The sequence below is a fragment of the Euprymna scolopes genome, chromosome 26 (assembly GCF_053919585.1).
Source record: "Euprymna scolopes isolate OS-2025 chromosome 26, ASM5391958v1, whole genome shotgun sequence".
NCBI classification, from domain to species: Eukaryota; Metazoa; Mollusca; class Cephalopoda; order Sepiida; family Sepiolidae; genus Euprymna; species Euprymna scolopes.
In genome coordinates this window covers 68817630-68836116 of record NC_136507.1, presented here as the reverse complement: position 1 = coordinate 68836116, position 18487 = coordinate 68817630, and the positions used below count along the sequence as shown (strand labels likewise).

General features: G+C 35.5%; 1 protein-coding gene across 3 annotated transcripts in view; it reads left to right on the top strand.

Moving 5' to 3' along the window:
* The window catches only part of LOC145248143 (hyccin-like), a 710814-nt gene that overhangs the window by 641452 nt on the left and 50875 nt on the right, over window positions 1-18487 (top strand). For all 3 annotated transcript variants that reach the window (XM_080109963.1, XM_080109964.1, XM_080109962.1), the window contains 2 exons: window positions 16889-16984; window positions 17626-17829. In XM_080109963.1, the coding sequence (XP_079966089.1) occupies window positions 16889-16984; window positions 17626-17829 (300 nt within the window). The remainder of the gene's footprint in view (window positions 1-16888; window positions 16985-17625; window positions 17830-18487) is intronic.

Sequence of the window (18487 nt, the reverse complement as noted above, 5' to 3'; positions counted from 1 at the left end):
AGATGAAAAGGGCTGAAAGGAGAGAGAGGAGGAGTGAGAAGATGAAAAGGGCTGAAAGGAGAGAGAAGAGGAGTGAGAAGATGAAAAGGGCTGAAAGGAGAGAGAGGAGGAGTGAGAAGATGAAAAGGGCTGAAAGGAGAGAGAGAGGAGGAGTGAGAAGATGAAAAGGGCTGAAAGGAGAGAGAGAGGAGGAGTGAGAAGATGAAAAGGGCTGAAAGGAGAGAGAGGAGGAGTGAGAAGATGAAAAGGGCTGAAACGAGAGAGAAGAGGAGTGAGAAGATGAAAAGGGCTGAAAGGAGAGAGAAGAGGAGTGAGAAGATAAAAAACGCTGAAACGAAAGAGAAGAGGAGTGAGAAGATGAAAAAGGCTGAAAGAAGAGAGAGGAGGAATTAGAACATAAAAAAGGCTGAAAGGAGAGAGAGGAGGAGTGAGAAGATGAAAAAGGCTGAAAGGAGAGAGAGGAGGAGTGAGAAGATGAAAAGGGCCGAAAGGAGAGAGAGGAGGAGTGAGAAGATGAAAAGGGCCGAAAGGAGAGAGAGGAAGAGTGAGAAGATGAAACAGGGCCGAAAGGAGAGAGAAGATGAAAAGGGCTGAAAGGAGAGAGAGGAGGAGTGAGAAGATGAAAAAGGCTGAAACGAGAGAGAGGAGGAGTGAGAAGATAAAAAAATGCTGAAACGAGAGAGAAGAGAAGTGAGAAGATAAAAAAGGCTGAAAGGAGAGAGAGGAGGAGTGAGAAGATGAAAAAGGCTGAAACGAGAGAGAGGCGGAGTGAGAAGATGAAAAAGGCTGAAAGGAGAGAGAGGAGGAGTGAGAAGATGAAAAGGGGGTGAAAGGAGAGAGAGAGGAGGAGTGAGAAGATAAAAAACGCTGAAACGAGAGAGAAGAGGAGTGAGAAGATGAAAAGGGCTGAAAGAAGAGAGAAGAGGAGTGAGAAGATGAAAAGGGCTGAAACGAGAGAGAAGAGGAGTGAGAAGATGAAAAAGGCTGAAAGGAGAGAGAGGAGGAGTGAGAAGATGAAAAAGGCTGAAAGGAGAGAGAGGAGGAGTGAGAAAATAAAAAAAGCTGAAACGAGAGAGAAGAGGAGTGAGAAGATGAAAAGGGCTGAAATGAGAGAGAAGAGGAGTGAGAAGATGAAAAGGGCTGAAAGGAGAGAGAAGAGGAGTGAGAAGATGAAAAAGGCTGAAAGAAGAGAGAGAAGAGGAGTGAGAAGATGAAAAAGGCTGAAAGAAGAGAGAGAAGGAGTGCTGTAAGAAGCAAGAAAATTTTCTCTGATATTTCTTACATATAATCTACAAGATATATATTTTTATTAAAAAAATTGATTTAATGAATATAATGCTCATTTACAAATCTATAGCTAACTGCCGACTATAGTTGAGGACGATTATAAGATAAAAACAATTAAAAATCATCATTTTTGTAACTAATTTATTTTTTAAATATATTTTAATAAAAATGCTACTCCGTCATATAATTCATTCTTTGAGATGCGATTTTTTTGTATATATGAATTGGATAGATATTAGAATATAGTAGATGATATTTTATTATATACACAGTTGAACAAATCTTACATATTTATTGATGATTAAAATTAAAAAATAAATAAACCTGTAACCCAGAAACCCAGTAAAACGCAGGATTCTTTAAAAATAAACCTTTATTTATAATTAAAATTTTCGGCGCTTTTGCATCTTCATCGGGATTTTTTTTTTTTTTTTTTTTTTTTTTTTACTTTTCATCCTTCCCTATGGCAAGCAGTCAAACAGAAGAGTGACGCTCTGTGGTGATTTAAACAGAGATATTTTGAATTGTTCAAGTCTTAATGACGTCATGTTGGCAGCGTGGATTGGTTAAAATCGTCTCCATTCTTATTGTTTAAAATAGGAAGTAATAAATGTAGAGAGAAATGTGACCTAGATAGTTGCATAGTTTCGCTTACACAGACACACAGTCTCCATTATGAGAAGATATATAAGAAACATCACTTATCAGAGTAAATGGGATGTCTAAATTACATAATATTTTTAGATAACAACTATTATTAACTTCTAAAATCAACATACATCAAACAACACGGCCTTTCTGAATCTTGTAACGTAAATTTGTCCCATCTGAGAGATCTAGTCCCTCAGAACATCACTCCCGCCCCAAGTACTCATCATCATATCGTATGAATCGAAAGGTTCTGTTGTTGGCATTGGTTTCCCCGATATTTTTTCTAGTCAGAATTCTTTCTAGAAAGACATCAGGTACTTACAGGAGAGACCACGAGAACGTTGTCAACGTCCTAAGTGAAAGTGAGTTTTTGTGGAACCAACTGGATTCGAACTTGAGACACCCAGATTGTCAGTCCGTGTCGTTAACCACGGAACCTCCGTCACCTCACCCCTCATCAAACACCAAAATCCATAGCCGCTGCATGCAACAAACTCTTTCATAACTGTCTGAAATGCAAAAACAACAAACTGAACAATTAAACCTATATATCTATAAAAGTGAAATTGTCTGTGTGTATGTTTCCCTATCAAACTACTCTGTCAATTTTCAGTCTACAGACTTGAGATTTGGCATAAGAGTATTGAGATTGAGATTTGGGGTAATTTTTAAAATCGGTTTTTAGCCAAAAATTTGGTTGTCAAGGGGTCAGAGTCCAACAATTTTACCTTTGAGAACTCTACCAAACTCCTCCACCAATTTTGGCTCTAAACACTTGAAATTTTAGATATAGGTTACTTGGACATGGATCAAACTTTTTAATTTGATTTGAGCCCAAAACAATAAATGTTAAGGAGTCAAAATTGCGGTCAAAGTTAAAAAAAAAATTTACCTCTGTGGTCCCTATCAAATTACTCAGTCAATTTTTGGTCTAAACATTTGAAATTTTACATAAAGTGTATGCAGACATAGGGTAAGCTTCTTAATCTGTTTTTGGCTGCCAACGGGTCAAAGTTTGCAGACTCTACCAAAGTCTTCTGCCAATTTTTGGTTTAAACACTTGAAATTTTATATGAAGGTTACCTGGACATGAGTCAAACTTTTTAATATATATATATATGATGATAAAACAAGGTGGAGATAAAAATAAAATATTTAAACAGTTAAATAAAGCATTTGTTCGTTATCCTGATGCTTTTGAATCGTTTAAGATAAACCAGACTATATTAATAAAGGAAATCCAAAACTATATTAGCAATGTATAAATGTATTTATAATTACATATAATAAATTTATATATATATATTAAAAAAAAAAAAAAAAATGTATATATGTAAAAATAAAATATTTTTAACCTTTATATATCTAATTTTAAATAAATAAGAATGTAAATATACAAACTACTAACTATAGTGGGGGTGAAAAGTAGTTAAATGGATTAATCCAAATCTTATAAATACAAGACTGATAAATTAAAAAAATGTATCCATTTTAAATGTGGAAATTGATGAATCGCACAGGTAAGAAATTCATTTTTATACTATGAAAAGGTTAGTAATTGCAATTAAGAATAGGAAATTGGATCAAATTTTTGTAATTTGTCTTCTTCCTAAGATTAAGGGTGGTGGTGTTTGATCAACACTGCTGGGGAGCCATGATGTAATACACTGTTTTGTTTTTAAATCCCCGAAACAGTGTTTCATGGTAAACAACTGATGATCCCTTGAAAAATAAAAAAAATTGGTATTATAGTAAATTTGAGAGAGTTGATGCAGTGATTGCAGGTGATTAAATGACTTACTGACTAGATGTTTTTTTTTTTAACGAATGATAAAAAGTAATTTTTTGTATAGTTTCAAATGTTAAAAACTTCAAAGACTATATATATATATATATATATATATATATATATATATATATATATATATATATATATATGCACATAAAGTTCTGAACAGTAGATAGAGCCCGAGCAAAGCCGAGCAGAAATGCTAGTAATTAAAAAAAGACAGTTTATATATTTTTGCTTATATTCGTTCAGAAATATATTTACAACAAAATTTTGCTTATATTCGTTCAGAAATATATTTACAACAAAATTTTGCTTATATTCGTTCAGAAATATATTTACAAAAAAATTTTGCTTATATTCGTTCAGAAATATATTTACAACAAAATTTTAAATGATTTAAATTTGTTTTAGAACAAAACGTTCATTTTGGGCTGAACCTGCCCGAATAAAGTTAATTTCAACCAGTTTATTTTAACAGAATTCACTGTTTCACTTATTCACTTATCTTACCACAGTCTATATAGTGAAAATGACGACGTTGGGTTTTTCTGTAACGTTGTACACTTTTTTTTTTTTAACGTTGTCATTACATTTTAACAGACCCGTCACAAGAAAACAGTAGAAAGGAAAAAAAAAAAAAACTTTTTTTTTTTTCTTTTTTTTACACAGGCATCACCACATTATCAAGGCCAAGAGGCCACTCGAGGATAAGGGTTAAAGAGTGTACAGTAGAAATTAGACAATATAGTAATCGATTCGGTAAATTTGTTAACTTATATGGAACGGCTCATCAAGAACTTGTTTATGTTAGACTTGAAGACAACCATATTGTAGTCAGCCGGAAAGCAGGAAAACAGAAGACAATTCCACAGGCGTGCAGTTCTAAGAAAGAAGCTTTGTTCATGGAATCTACGTTTAGGTTTAGGCACAGATAAAGAGTGGGGAGAATTATTGATAGTGTTTTCAGCTAGACGAGTGTTTCTTGTGAAAGTTTGGCGAAGGTGGACCATAGACTGAAGCTCAGTCAAACACTTTCCATGAAAATAACGATACATCAAAGACAAACTCGCAACATCTCTTCTATGAGATAGAGGTTGCAGGGAAGAGAAAAGGGCATCCTTACGAGGCTACAAAGTCTATTTTGAACTCTATCAAGGCAGGATAAGTCCTTTCTAGCAGCTCCTGCCCGGATGTGGCAACAGTATTCCATCCTTGGATGTACCTGGCTCTGAACGCACCTTTTCTTTTTTTAACAAAAGCTTTTATATTTGGTATTTCCAAGAGCGCATTTTTTTTTCTAAATATTTAAACAGTTCATTTCTCCTTCTCTGGCCACACGTGACTTTTTGGCTCTGCTGTTACGTCACCCACGTCTCTCAAACACGTGTTTTGCTAAACACTGGATATGTTTAAACACATCTCAAATACGTGCTTCTCTGAACACTGGCTATGCTTCAAACATCACTCCTCCAAACACTGCTTCTTTGAACATGTGTGTGCTTTTTATCTCTGGTGTGACGTCACATCAGGTAGCCAGTTTAGTCATTTGCATATGGCTGCTGCTGCTACTAACCAAGCATCAGCAGTTCTGTTACATTTGCAGCTCTTGCGGGGATGTGTCGACAGCCTCCTACATACAGCGCTTGGTATTCACAAATGGTCATCCATCTGGTGCTGACCAGGCTCAGTGTTGCTTAACTTTGGTTATCTAATGAGAACTATGCTATATATATGCTGGATAGACTGTGAGACAAAACTGTGATAATCGGTAGCGGTGAAACTTGAGCAGGATTTGATTATTTAAAAAGATGGCTAAACCAGAACTTATGTATATTAGATTTGAAACCAACCATGTTATGATCAGCTGGGAATGGGAAGCAGACTCGCGGTATTGTCTTCCACGGACCAATCATTCCAGGAAAGAAACTTTGGATAAATAACTCTTAGAATGAGTAGACGAATGCTTACGTTTTAAAGCAAAACTTTAAATCATGTCAAACTTGCATGAGGATCAAACAAACAACTGAATTGAACGGAGATTTTTTTTCATTTGGCAATTGCTCTTGACATATCTAAGGCCTTTGATAGGGTATGGCATAAAGGTTTACTTCATAAGATCTCTAGCTATATAGCTATCTAGGTATAGCTGGAAATGTCTTCTCAATTATTAAATCATTTCTTTCTGATAGGTTCATAAGAGTAGTAGTTGAGGGGCAAAAATCAGAAGCCCACAGTATTAATGCCGGTGTCCCTCAGGGGTCCATCCTGGGCCCAACTCTTTTCCTGATCTACATTAATGATCTTCCAAATCACATCCTTAAATCATTTGTAGACATTTATGCTGACGACACTACCATTTATGGTAGCACATCTAAGACAGTAAACGACCAAGTTCTCTCCAATTCTCTCTCCTCTGATCTTGGGCATGTAGTACAATGGGGAAAGGAGTGGCTGGTTACTTTTAATGCATCTAAAACCAAGCTTCTCTCTTTACATCATCAACATTCTGATCCACATCTGGCATCAATTGAAATGAATGGCTCTCGTCTTCAGGAGACCTCAAGTTTTGACAAGCTTCTGGGCTTGACCATTACTCCTGATCTTAAATGGAACACGTACATCAAATCTGTTGCCAAGGCCACTGGAAAAATGGTGGGATCTTTCTATCGATCCAGTAGATATCTCACTGCTGATGCAATTCTCTATCTATATAAGAGCCAGGTACGTCCAAGGATGGAATACTGTTGCCACATCTGGCCAGGAGCTGCTAGAAAGGACTTGTCCTGCCTTAATAGAGTTCAAAATAGACTTCGTAGCCTCGTAGGAGATGTCCTTTTCTCTTCCTTGCAACCTCTATCTCACAGAAGAGATGTTGCGAGTTTGTCTCTGAGGTATCGTTATTTTCATGGAAAGTGTTCGACTGAGCTTCAATCTATGGTCCCCCCTCGCCAAACTTTCACAAGAAACACTCGTCTAGCTGTAAACACTATCAATAATTCCCCCCACTCTTTATCTGTGCCTAAACCTAAACGTAGATTCCATGAACAAAGCTTTTTTATTAGAACTGCACGCCTGTGGAATTGTCTTCCGTTTTCCTGCTTTCCGGCTGACTACAATATGGTTGTCTTCAAGTCTAACGTAAATAAGTTCTTGATGAGCCGTTCCATATAAGTTATCAAATTTAACAAATTTTCATTACTAATGATTATTATATTGTCCAATTTCTACTGTACACTCTTTAACCCTTATCTTTGAGTTGCCTCTTGGCCTTGATAATGAGTTGATACCTATGAAAAAAAAAAAAAAAAGAAAATGTCCAATGTGAACAAGTTCTAATTGAATCGTCCCCCTAAGTAATCCAAGTTACAAAATTCCCACTGTTTACTATGCTAAAATCACAATGACTAATGTATACCTATTTACCCTTATCCTTGAGTGGCCTCTGGGCCTTGATAAGTGGTGACACCCTTGTAAAAAAAAAAAAAAAGAAGATTATTTAGCCTTAAAACATTCTGAAGTGAGTTTAACGGCGATGTAGGATGGAGTATGATCAAAAGGAAATTCAAACTCACTTTGATTGAAATTGATTAAGAAAATGCAAGCGGGACCTGTAGAAATTCCACAGCGGACTCTTTCATATATAATATATTGATGTTGGTATTCTGTGCATGTTCAGCGTAAATGGAGACGCCCTGATATTATTGTAGCTCTTTTGTTAAAACTGCAAAAGTATTTATCTAAGCTCGCAGGGGCGCTCGGCATAGCCTAGTTGTAAAATATCCTTAAATATGATATTTTAATTCTTGCAGATTTCGTATATATTATCATTATAGAGTCAATTTTCTATTGATTCTTATATATTATAAAGTTGTGATTTCAAAAATTAAAAATATATATCCATATGACTTAGGTGCATCAGCTTGACTCGAAACCAAAACCGAAACCAAAACTTATGAATAATTATTGGTAAAAAAAGATGTAAGTGTGAGAGAAAATAACACACATGCTATCGTATTATTAATATATAGATTATTCAATATCTATAACTTTCAGCGATCATGGTTGGAAATGTACGTATGTTCAACATAAAACGACTTCTCAGTTCTTCAGACAGAAATCTTATTTCTTTTACAGGGTGGGGAGTTGAATGTGTATAAACTTTTAATTCTGTTGCATAGCCCGTTTATCTCTTTTGTGACTCGTGGAGGGGGCGCATAAAGTTGACCGATCTCTCTCTCTCTCTCTCTCTCTCTCTCTCTCTCTCTCTCTCGTGAACTGGGGTGCATGTGTGTTGGCTGGTTTCTTCCTTGTGATCTATCAGCTATGACTGGGTAAAAGTCTAAGTAATTCGTAGTCATGGATGATGGGCGAACTTACTTTTGATTTGGGGAGGGGGTAGTAAGGATGGTTGACTGGTCTCCCACTTGTGATCTGAGGGATAGAGGATTGATGCTGGCCGATCTATCCTGTGTGATCTGGAAGGCAAGGGCATGCATGTTGTTGGCATGTATCCGTTGTGAATTCCGGTCACCTTGACTGGGAGTGGTAGTCGTCCCCTTCCTCAACCTGAAAGAAGGCTATTTTGCTTGGTACTTACAGTTTTATAATATTAAGTGCAACAGATGAACTCAACCATACCCTCATGAGAAGACACTAGTTTGTTATCAGTTTATACAGTGCAATCTTATTGTAGTTACTATTCTTTCTTAGCTAGCAGCTGGAACTCTTTTGTGTTTGGAGATTCATAATGATTGGTTAATTTAGGACTAAATCTTGCATATACAAATATATATATATATATATATATATATATATATATATATAAACATACAGTAGAACCCTGAGGTACAGTGGCCCTAAGATACGTTTTATTAGGTTGCGATGTGGGATATGATGTTTTCCGACCCCTGGTTATGGTATTTGCCGCACCTTAACGGTGTTATTTATAATGTTATTTGATTATATACATGTGTATTATATACTGTACTGTATTTTGTTACTAATTTTTGATGTCATATCTTGGGGTTCTACTGTATAAGCATACCTAACTTTGTTTCTGAATATTTTAGATGAATGTTAATTCATATTATTTGGATTCTTCGGACTGCTATTCTCATTTTAATGTAACCTCCGACCTTCTTCAGGTGTACCTTATCTAACTCAGGAATCTGCAAGAAATTTCGAATGGTAATTTATTTAATCCATGCGGATAGCATGATCTCGATCTATTAGCCATGATTGGGTAAAAGTTGTATTTTGAGGATTGAGCCTTCGACCTTCAGAAAAGTGTAACTTACAACTGAATTTTAACAAGTACTTTATCCACTGTGCCTACGACATCCAAAATACAATTGTAAATTACTTTTGCCAAGTCATGGCTGACGGAACAAGAGCATGATACCCCTACAAATTAAATAAAGAGTTCTATTCAAAATTCTGTGCAGATTCCAAAGTTCAACAAGATAAGATACACCTGAAGAAGGTCGGAGGTTACATCGACTGAAATGTTGTAAAAATAACTGATGAGAACAGTAGTTTAAATAATATGAATAAAATAGAGTACTGCCGTCACACCTGGGCAGGAGCTGCTTGGCACGACCTATCTTGCTTTGATAGAGTTCAAAACCGGCTCTGAAACCTAGTAGATGATACCCTTTCCTCTTCGCTACAACCTCTTTCTCACAGAAGAGACGTTGCGGACCTGTCTCTGCTCTCTCATTATTTTCATGGCAAGTGTTCGTCTGAGCTACCTCCAATCCATGCCACCTGCCCCTTGCGAAACATTCAGAAAAAACACTTTACTAGTTACAATCACTATCAATAATTTCTCCCACTCTCTACCTATGGCTAAATCTAAATGCAGATTCCATGAACAAAGTTTCTTTCCTAAAACTGCCCGCATGTGGAACACTGTTCCATTGACCTGCTTCGCAGCTGATTACAATATGGTAACCTTCAAGTCCAATGTAAACAAGTTCTTATTGAGCCGTCCCCTTAAATAATCCAAATTTTACCCAATCTATATCATTAACGATTACTAAACTACTACCTTACATTCATTAACCTTTATCCTCGAGTGGCCTTCAGGTCTTCATAAGTGGTGACTTCCTTATAAAAAAACAAAAATAAGATACATTTATATATTATGACTTGATTTCACCTTTTTTTTTTTTAACTAAATCCTAAGTCTAATTTACAGGCTGGGACGATAAAATTGTTGCCCTAGAAAAGATGGCATGATTCCATTTCCGTTTGATGAAAACCGTTTTTTTTGTTTTTGTTAAAGATCATGTACTAGTTGGCCAGTTGTGTACAAATCCCAAGAGTGATAGGAGCCTTCCATCATGTCTGAAAGTGACACAATCTCTAACGGACTAGATCAGAGATGCGCCACTGTACAGCTCATGCTCTCTACCAATCCACTCTCAAAATGCATCGCTGGAGTGCCACGAATAACAAAGATGTGCCCAGGGTGATGAAAACAAAGATTCCACCACGGTTATGGTCTTTGGTGTGATTTCAAGTGAGAGATACATCATGCTACCTCACATCTTTAAAGTTAGCTTGAAAGTCAACACCAAAATGTACCTGGATGTACTTAAGAGTGTGGTGATCCCTTGATGCAATCAGGTCGCCGCTGGCAGACCCTGGGTGTGGCAGCAGGACTCGGCTCTGGCTCATAAGTTCAAAGAGACCCAGGCTTGGCTTCAGAAGGAGTGCTACGACTTTGTACCCTTCTCTCATTGCCTCCTGCCCTTCTTTCCCCAACCTAAACCAACTGGACTACTTCGTTTGGTCATAGATCAAGAACATCACCAACATGACCTCCCACAACACTAAAGTCAGCTTGATCACCACCATCCACCAAATATTCACTGAGCTCCTGCCGGTGCTTGTGGAAAAGGCATGCTCCCAGTTCCAGACCTGTATTGAGGCGGAGATTGAAGCTACATTAAATAGATGTCAGCTTTACTACATAATGAAGTTACCTGCATTGAATTTTTCAATAAAAGTTTTAAAATAAAGCATGTAGTTTTATTTTCTTTAGGGCGACACCTTTATCGTTCCACCCTGTAAAGGCCTTAACATTTAATGAGCAATTCTGTGCGAACATTAATCTAAGTCAGGTTCTATTGTTTGAGGGGATCACCTTTTGTTGCTGTTATTTTTGTTCCCTTCTCCGAGTCCAAGGAAACTTGACAATAAAACATGTGTCCAGCTAAGCAAGTATAAATCATTCATCAACAGAAAGAGAAAAGAACGTTTACTAATTTATTTACACAAGAAAAAATCCATTTCTACTTTAGACAATTTATGGTGAACTAGTGGGACCTGTGGAAATTCCACAGCGAACTTATTCATACGTAATATATTAATGTTGGCATTCTGTGGATGTTCAGCATAAATGGAGACGCTCTGATATTATTGTAGCCCTTTTGTTTAAACTGCAAAAGTATTTATCTGAGCTAGTAGGGACGCCCGACATAGTCTGGTCATAAAATAAGCTTAAATATGATATTTTAATTCATGCAAATTTCTTATATATCATTATAGAGTCAATGTTTTATTGATTCTTATATATTATAAAGTAGCGATTTCAAAAATAAAAAAAATATATCCATATGACTTGGGTGCATCAGCTTGAATTAGAACCGAAAGATGAAGATAAATATATATATATATATATATATATATATATATATATAAACTTGAGTTCCTTAATCGAAACCAAAATGTATATATATAAACTTGAGTTCCTTAATCAAAACCAAAATGTATATATATATATATATATATATATATATATATAAACTTGAGTTCCTTAATCCAAACCAAAATGTATATATATATATATATATATATATATATATAAACTTGAGTTTCCTTAATCGAAACCAAAATATATAAAGGATTATTGGTAAACTTATTTATTTGAAGAAATGGAAGGTCATAACAATTAAATGACAGTCACTCTGAAGAAAAAAGATGTGTGATGCACAAAATAACACACACACCATCATATTTATATTGCCGAATAAGATTGAAACAACGACAGCAGCAGTGGATGTTTTTATCTTGGGATTGTCCATCACGAGGGTTGCATATGCTATTGATGCCTCTGTTCAGTTTTGAAAGATAAAGAATACCCTCTGTAGGGGCAGCTGTTCATGACATTGTGAGGCAAAGGCTACACAATCCCCAACCACACCTCTCTTGAATTGGCACTGTTTGAGTCCAGTAGCAAGTAGAAATCCAGGACGACTGGAAACAATGCCAAGATAAGCAGAGACCACATACAGCACCTGGAAGTCTCAAATGGTCACCCATTTAGTACTGACCAGGTTCGACATTGCTTAACTTTGGTAATCCAGCGGAAACTGGCATGCCAACGTGATTATGCCGTGCATATGCTATACATGTATGCAAATATCTATCTAATAGATGAAATTTAGTCAGTAGGGCTTTTAAAAGTCAGACCTAAATAGCACTGTGTCTGACATCGATATTTGATTATGACTTGTTGGTATTCATCTTCTCTCTACCATGTTCTTTGCAAGAAAATAATGTATTTTATGTAGATTTCATTCATAAAATAATTATTCCGGCTAGGAAAATTGTTAAAATTGAGACTCATTTTTTTTCCATAAGAAAAATGCATTCTGCTTTACACAGTTTAGAGGGAAATAGATTGAAAGAATGAGGATGGTGTATGTTTTCTAATGACTAATGTTATATTCGCAAATACACGCACACATATATTTGTATGTGTGTGACTGTTAGTGCACCTTGTGTGATTTTTTTACTTTTAACTGGACACACACACACACAATAACAACTTTATATAATAGATGAAGAGAGCTTTTCATAATGGAAATATTCGTGAAAGCATAAATACTTGATGTCTTTTCGCTTTGGATATTTTATTACCCATTTTTTCAGTGTTCACTTATATTAGGTTTTTATAATATTTTTATGTTCGTTTATTAAAAAAGCTGAAAGAAGATTAAAAAAAAAAAAAACGTGAAAAGGATAAAAACGAATTTATCCGCATATGTCGTGAACTGGCCATTAAGAGTCACTAAAAAAAGTTAAGAAATGCTAGAGTCAAGACTACATTCAACAAAACAAGGAACAAAGTTTCTCACTTTTTATGGACCAATCGATGTTAATCTCAGAAAAGATAATAAAACGAAATATCAAAACCAATTGGGGGGGGGCGTCTCTTTTTGTTCACTACAGCCTCATTCTCACAGAAGAGACATTGCTAGTCTTTCTCTATATTGTTATTTCCCTGGAAGGTTCTCGGCTGTGCTTCAATCTCTGGTTCCTCCTTGTAAGACATTTACGGCAAGCTCTCATTATAATTGCCACTACTGCAAAGAACTTTTCTTTCTTCCTCCATATGCATAACATCAAGCATCATTTTCAATAACTTGCTATGTGTACAGCATATTACCATGGGATTGCTTCCTTGTTGGTTACAACATAATCATATCAAATCCAATATCAACAAATACTTGTCATCAAATTTGTTTATTCCATTCATTTCCAATCCTCTATTAATATTCTTCATCAATGACCTGATAATCTACCCATCATATTAATCCCTTTCCTTGAGTGGCGTTTGGCCTTAATAAGTTGTAACTCATGAGTATTTAAAATTTTACATTTTCTCTTTTCTTTGAGATGTTAGCTGCAATTTTGTTAAATGTGTGTGCAAACTTTTTATTTCAACTTGTTTTATTCTGTCGTCATTGGTTCCTTTTAGTATCGGGTACTCATGGAAAGGACCATGTGAAAATTGCAAAGATGTATTGCTAAAGTGGCACTACGGATCTGAGATGATTCAAATGCATCAGTTTTTGTTGATTGTAAACATGAAATGCTGCATACTTAATGGGCTGCATAGTTGTGTAACGTGGCGGTTATGCCCGAACCGTATTCGTTACAGTTCAAGATTCTCTCGGATGCCCCATGCTGTCCAGTACCATCGCAAATGAAGGAACAAACGAATAAAAATAAAAAAGTCCGACTCGGTTTTTTTTTCTGTTTTAGCAAAAGGCATTTATGACCATTACTTTCCGAACAATGCTTTTTGTTTGTTGTTGTTTTTTTTTTTTGTTTTTTTTTTTTTAATGTTCATTTTGTCTGCCATGAGATTAACAAAACCCTGCCATCTCGACAGCAGCTTAAAAGTCTTTCATCACCGCCATGGAGTCACACATCCATCACATCTGGTGCACACTTCTCTCCTCAACTACATGCTGGCCATAACCAGCCATTCCTCGTCTTTGACTTTACACATTCATCTTTTCCGGCGTGTACTTGTCTTCTATCAGATTTTCTTGTGACACAAGCCCACGCACACTTGCTAATTTGCATAGTGCTCAAGCGGTTACTGCTACTGCTAATACTTGTGCTAGTTAGCTATCCTCCGGCTGCTGCTGATATTTTCACACGTGCTTATACGTGCTCTGTTACAGTTGCAATGCATGCAGACGACAGGCCTGCAATGGAAGAAATATTTACCTAAGAGAAGAGACCACCCAGGCAATAGGCTGAAGTCTGAAAATAGTAATGTCTTCTTAGATAAGAGGTTATATGTTTTGTTTGTAAACCACTTGAGACATTACAAAATAGTTGTCCCTATAGATAGGTGATATTCTAAGTAGTAACTTAAAAAAAATTAGTTTCCAACAAAGTATGTTATTATATTGTTAAGAACATGGTACAACAATAACAAATAAAAATTAGCTAATCAGAAACAAATTTTGATTTTCCAGCATAAATATTATTTACATCCAATTTTTCAAATTCGTCAAGATAACTTTATATGTTAAATAATAAAGCATATCAAATTAGACTGATTTGCTTTTTAATAATATTTTATATGGTTTACATCAACATGCTATGATTCGTCGAACTACTGTTCTCATCTTGAGTGTCATTTTCACACATTTCGGTCAATGTAACCTCTGACCGTCTTCAGGTGTACCTTGTCAAACTCTGGAATGTTTCGAACTCAGGACTTTAGACTGTAATTTCGAATGAAACCCTTTATTTATGTCACAGGGTAGCATGCTCTTGTTCCGCCAACCATGACTGAATAGAGGTCCTAAGTAATTCACAATTGTATTTTTTGGTCGCCCACACTGAGAATTGAACCTTCAACATCCAGGAGAATATCACTTTTACAATTGAATTTTCCGAGTATTCTAATCATTGCACTATGGATCCTAGTGGATGCTACAACCGAAAAATACAATTGCAAATTACTTAGGGGCTCTATCCAGTCATGGTTGTTGGAACAAAAGCATGCTACCTCCGTAAAGTAAATAAAGGGTTCCGCTTGAAATTCCGTCCAAATTTCATAGTTCGATAGAAACATTCCCGAGTTCGACAAGTTACTCCTGAAGAAGGTTGAAGTTTATATTGACCAAAATGTTGTGTATAGCACTCAAGATGATAACAGTAGTTCGATGAATCCAAATAATACGAATAACTAATCCTCATCTCAAAAATTCTGAAACATAAACAGTTTTGATTCAATGTCAATATAAGGCATATGAAATAATATGGTATTGTAAACATGTTGAATGCTGCATGTTTAGTGGGTTGCATAACTACAATGCATTTAAGTGATAGGCCTGCAATGGTAGAAATATTTAACTGAGCGAAGGAAGACCACCCAAAATATGGCTGAAATCTTTGTAATAGTAATGTCTTCTTGGATATAAGGTTCAATGCTGTGTTTATGAACCACTTGATATTTTCCAAAAGTAATGTTCTTACCAGATGGTGGGCCTCATAGTCAGTAATTTTTAATGGTCATAAATTAAGAGCTGATTATTTCAAGTAATCTCATGGTGTGGTCCAAGTGATGTATATATATTCCAGCAAAAGGGTGAGTTGTGTTTCTGTTGTTGTTTATGCTTGGTTGGACTTATGTTTTGATTTAATTGAGCTATCATTGTAACATATCCCAAAATAAACCATTGTTACTTGTTTTTGAACTGGAGTTGTGGTTTGGTTTGGCCAGGAGAATCCTTTTGTTACAGCAGTAGCGGAGACCACGTGATTCATACTGTGACCGTTAGAGCACCCGCTGAGCTAAGGTCGAATTATTTGAATCAGGAAAAAGTAAGAGAGAGAGAGCAGAAAGAAAATATTTTGAAGTTGAACAAAAAGAAGTTGGAACGTGTTTCTATTTGCAAATTAGTTGCTTGTAGAAGTGAAATTGACAATTTTAAGTTTAGCCTTCAACATAGCTGGAAATGGTCCATTGAATGAAACTTAGACCTTAATTCCAATAAACGCTACCAGTGGGTTCTATTTCTGATTCAGCTCTTATTTTCGGTGATAATGCAGCTCTGCTCAAGGAATTGAATGAATTAAAAGATCCTGGACTTCTGGTTGATTCGTCTTTGAAGCCATCTAAACATTGCATCCAAGCTGCTAGCAAAGCAAGGAGTATTCTATTTCTCATACAGCGTTCTTTCTACAAATTTACTCTTGAAATATTTCTCCTCTTATGTCTCCTCCATCAGGCCACTGTTAATAGTGTCAAAGCCCCTTCTAATATGTGCTATCCAGTATCTGGAGAGATTTCAAAGACTGGCTACTTGAATAGTGCAGGGTCTATCAGATCTGTTTTATGAAAGCCAACTCAAAAACAACGTTTTCTCCTTTGAGTGATGACGATTACGCAGTGATCTCATTTTGGCTTACAATCTTCTCAATTGTCATTATAATATACCTCGGAACTTATTATTCACTCCTGTACCAAAAAGAGGCTTATGTCGGCACTACAAGACACTATTTCACTGCCGATTTTAATTGAACAGAAGGAAGACTGCTTCCTCAATCAGAATCGCTGAACCTTAGAATAGACTTCCAAGTACAGTAACGAATGCACCAATGACGCAACTATTCAAAGTGAATTTGGGCAATTAAATTGAGTTGAACTGGCTTTACAAACTCTTTCCTGAGTCAAACAATTTAACCCGAGCTCAATGGATGACACAGCGGATTATTATTATTTTTTTTTTTTGTTTAAAAAAAAGGTTACAAAAATTGTGGATGATTTGGTTTTTTTTTTACACTCCTGTCATTTCAAATGAAAGTGCATTAATTTCATTTTTTTTTCTCTTTTTGCAGACAAGAAATTCTATCTTATGTGATGCAGTGCTACAACGCAGACATTGCATCAATGTCTCCCCAATCACATCAGTCCTTGTGTCATACCTGCTCTCAGTAAGTTATTTCATTGCACAAACAAAAATTTAAGTTGCTCCTGACTTTTTTTTAAATGAGGATTATTTTTATCTTATATGTTAATTTTTGGATTATTTTCATCTTATATGTTAATTTTTGGATTATTATCATCATATATGAGAGACCTTTTGTCATTTATTTATATATATATAAAGAGAAAGAGAGAGACAACTTTCTAAGGCCAAGGAAAGCTAATTATACCAGTAATACAATTATCACTAAAAATTAACAACAAAAATGCTATGGCATAAATCAATAAGCAATACATTAGCACCTAATTTCAGATGGACTTTTTTAATTTCTTAATATAGTTAACGCATTCAACTACAGTCCTGAGGGCCGTAGGTTTGAATCCTGTCATAGTTAGACACGCTGATGAACTGTCCTGACAGTTAAAACGTGTCTGTGGATAACTATTTTTATCCATATATATATATATATATATATATATATATATATATATATATATATATATATATTAATAAGTGGTAAAACTACACACCTAAAACAAGAATGGCAATGTTCTTAATGTATTTGTTGACTGAAATGGAGAAATTTATGTTCTGTCTCTCAGAAATGTGATGGTTTGTTTTCTTGCATCATCTCTATTTCTATTTCAGGATTGCTACAACCGGCTTCAGCAGACTCACGTTTCCCAATGCTGATGAGATTGACGGCAACCTGATAAGCAGTTCCAGCTCAACTTTCCAAGGCCTCTACCAAAAATCCGAAATGAAGAATGGATCCTTACAGACTTTGGAGACTCGCATTCCTGTCTCTTCATCATTGCTGATTGAGATGCTTAGCGGTGTTTACTTCACAATGTAAGTTTATTTCTCACCATCCATCGCTTCCATCTAAAATTGGTAACACACTTTTTTCTTTCTTTTTTTTTTTTTTTTTTTTTTTTTTGTAAATATTTGGATGAGAATATCAAAGGTAGATGTTTTATAAGTTGGGTAAATTATTTTGAGAAAAAAAGATTGAATATCAGGTTCCAAATTTTTAACTGTTGCAATTTATTTTATATATATTGTTATTACTTAAACCACAAATTTATAACTTTTTCTTTTAGATTATTAAGACATCGTTTATATTTTTTTTGTAATATTTTCAGTTATGTTGACCTGAAAATGAGCTTTAGTCAATTCAAAAGTCTTGTGTGCCCCAGAATTAATATTTCTACATAGTCATCACCATTCACAATGCACTTTTGCCAGGAATGAACGATGGCTGTGCATGGGCGTCCGGAATGCACTTTGTCATACGAGGGTTGTTCCATTATCTCCTCTTTTTTTTTTTAACCCCTAAAAGTTAAAAGTTGAAGAACTACAAAGATTAAAACGAGCAACCTTTTAGTCTTCAGAATTTATTTTTCCACATAGTTACCACCCTTCTACATTCTCTTTTGCCAAGAATTCAATGACGCATCTCTACTTCTGACATGCGTCCATGACAGGAGTTATTTCTCACACCGTCAAT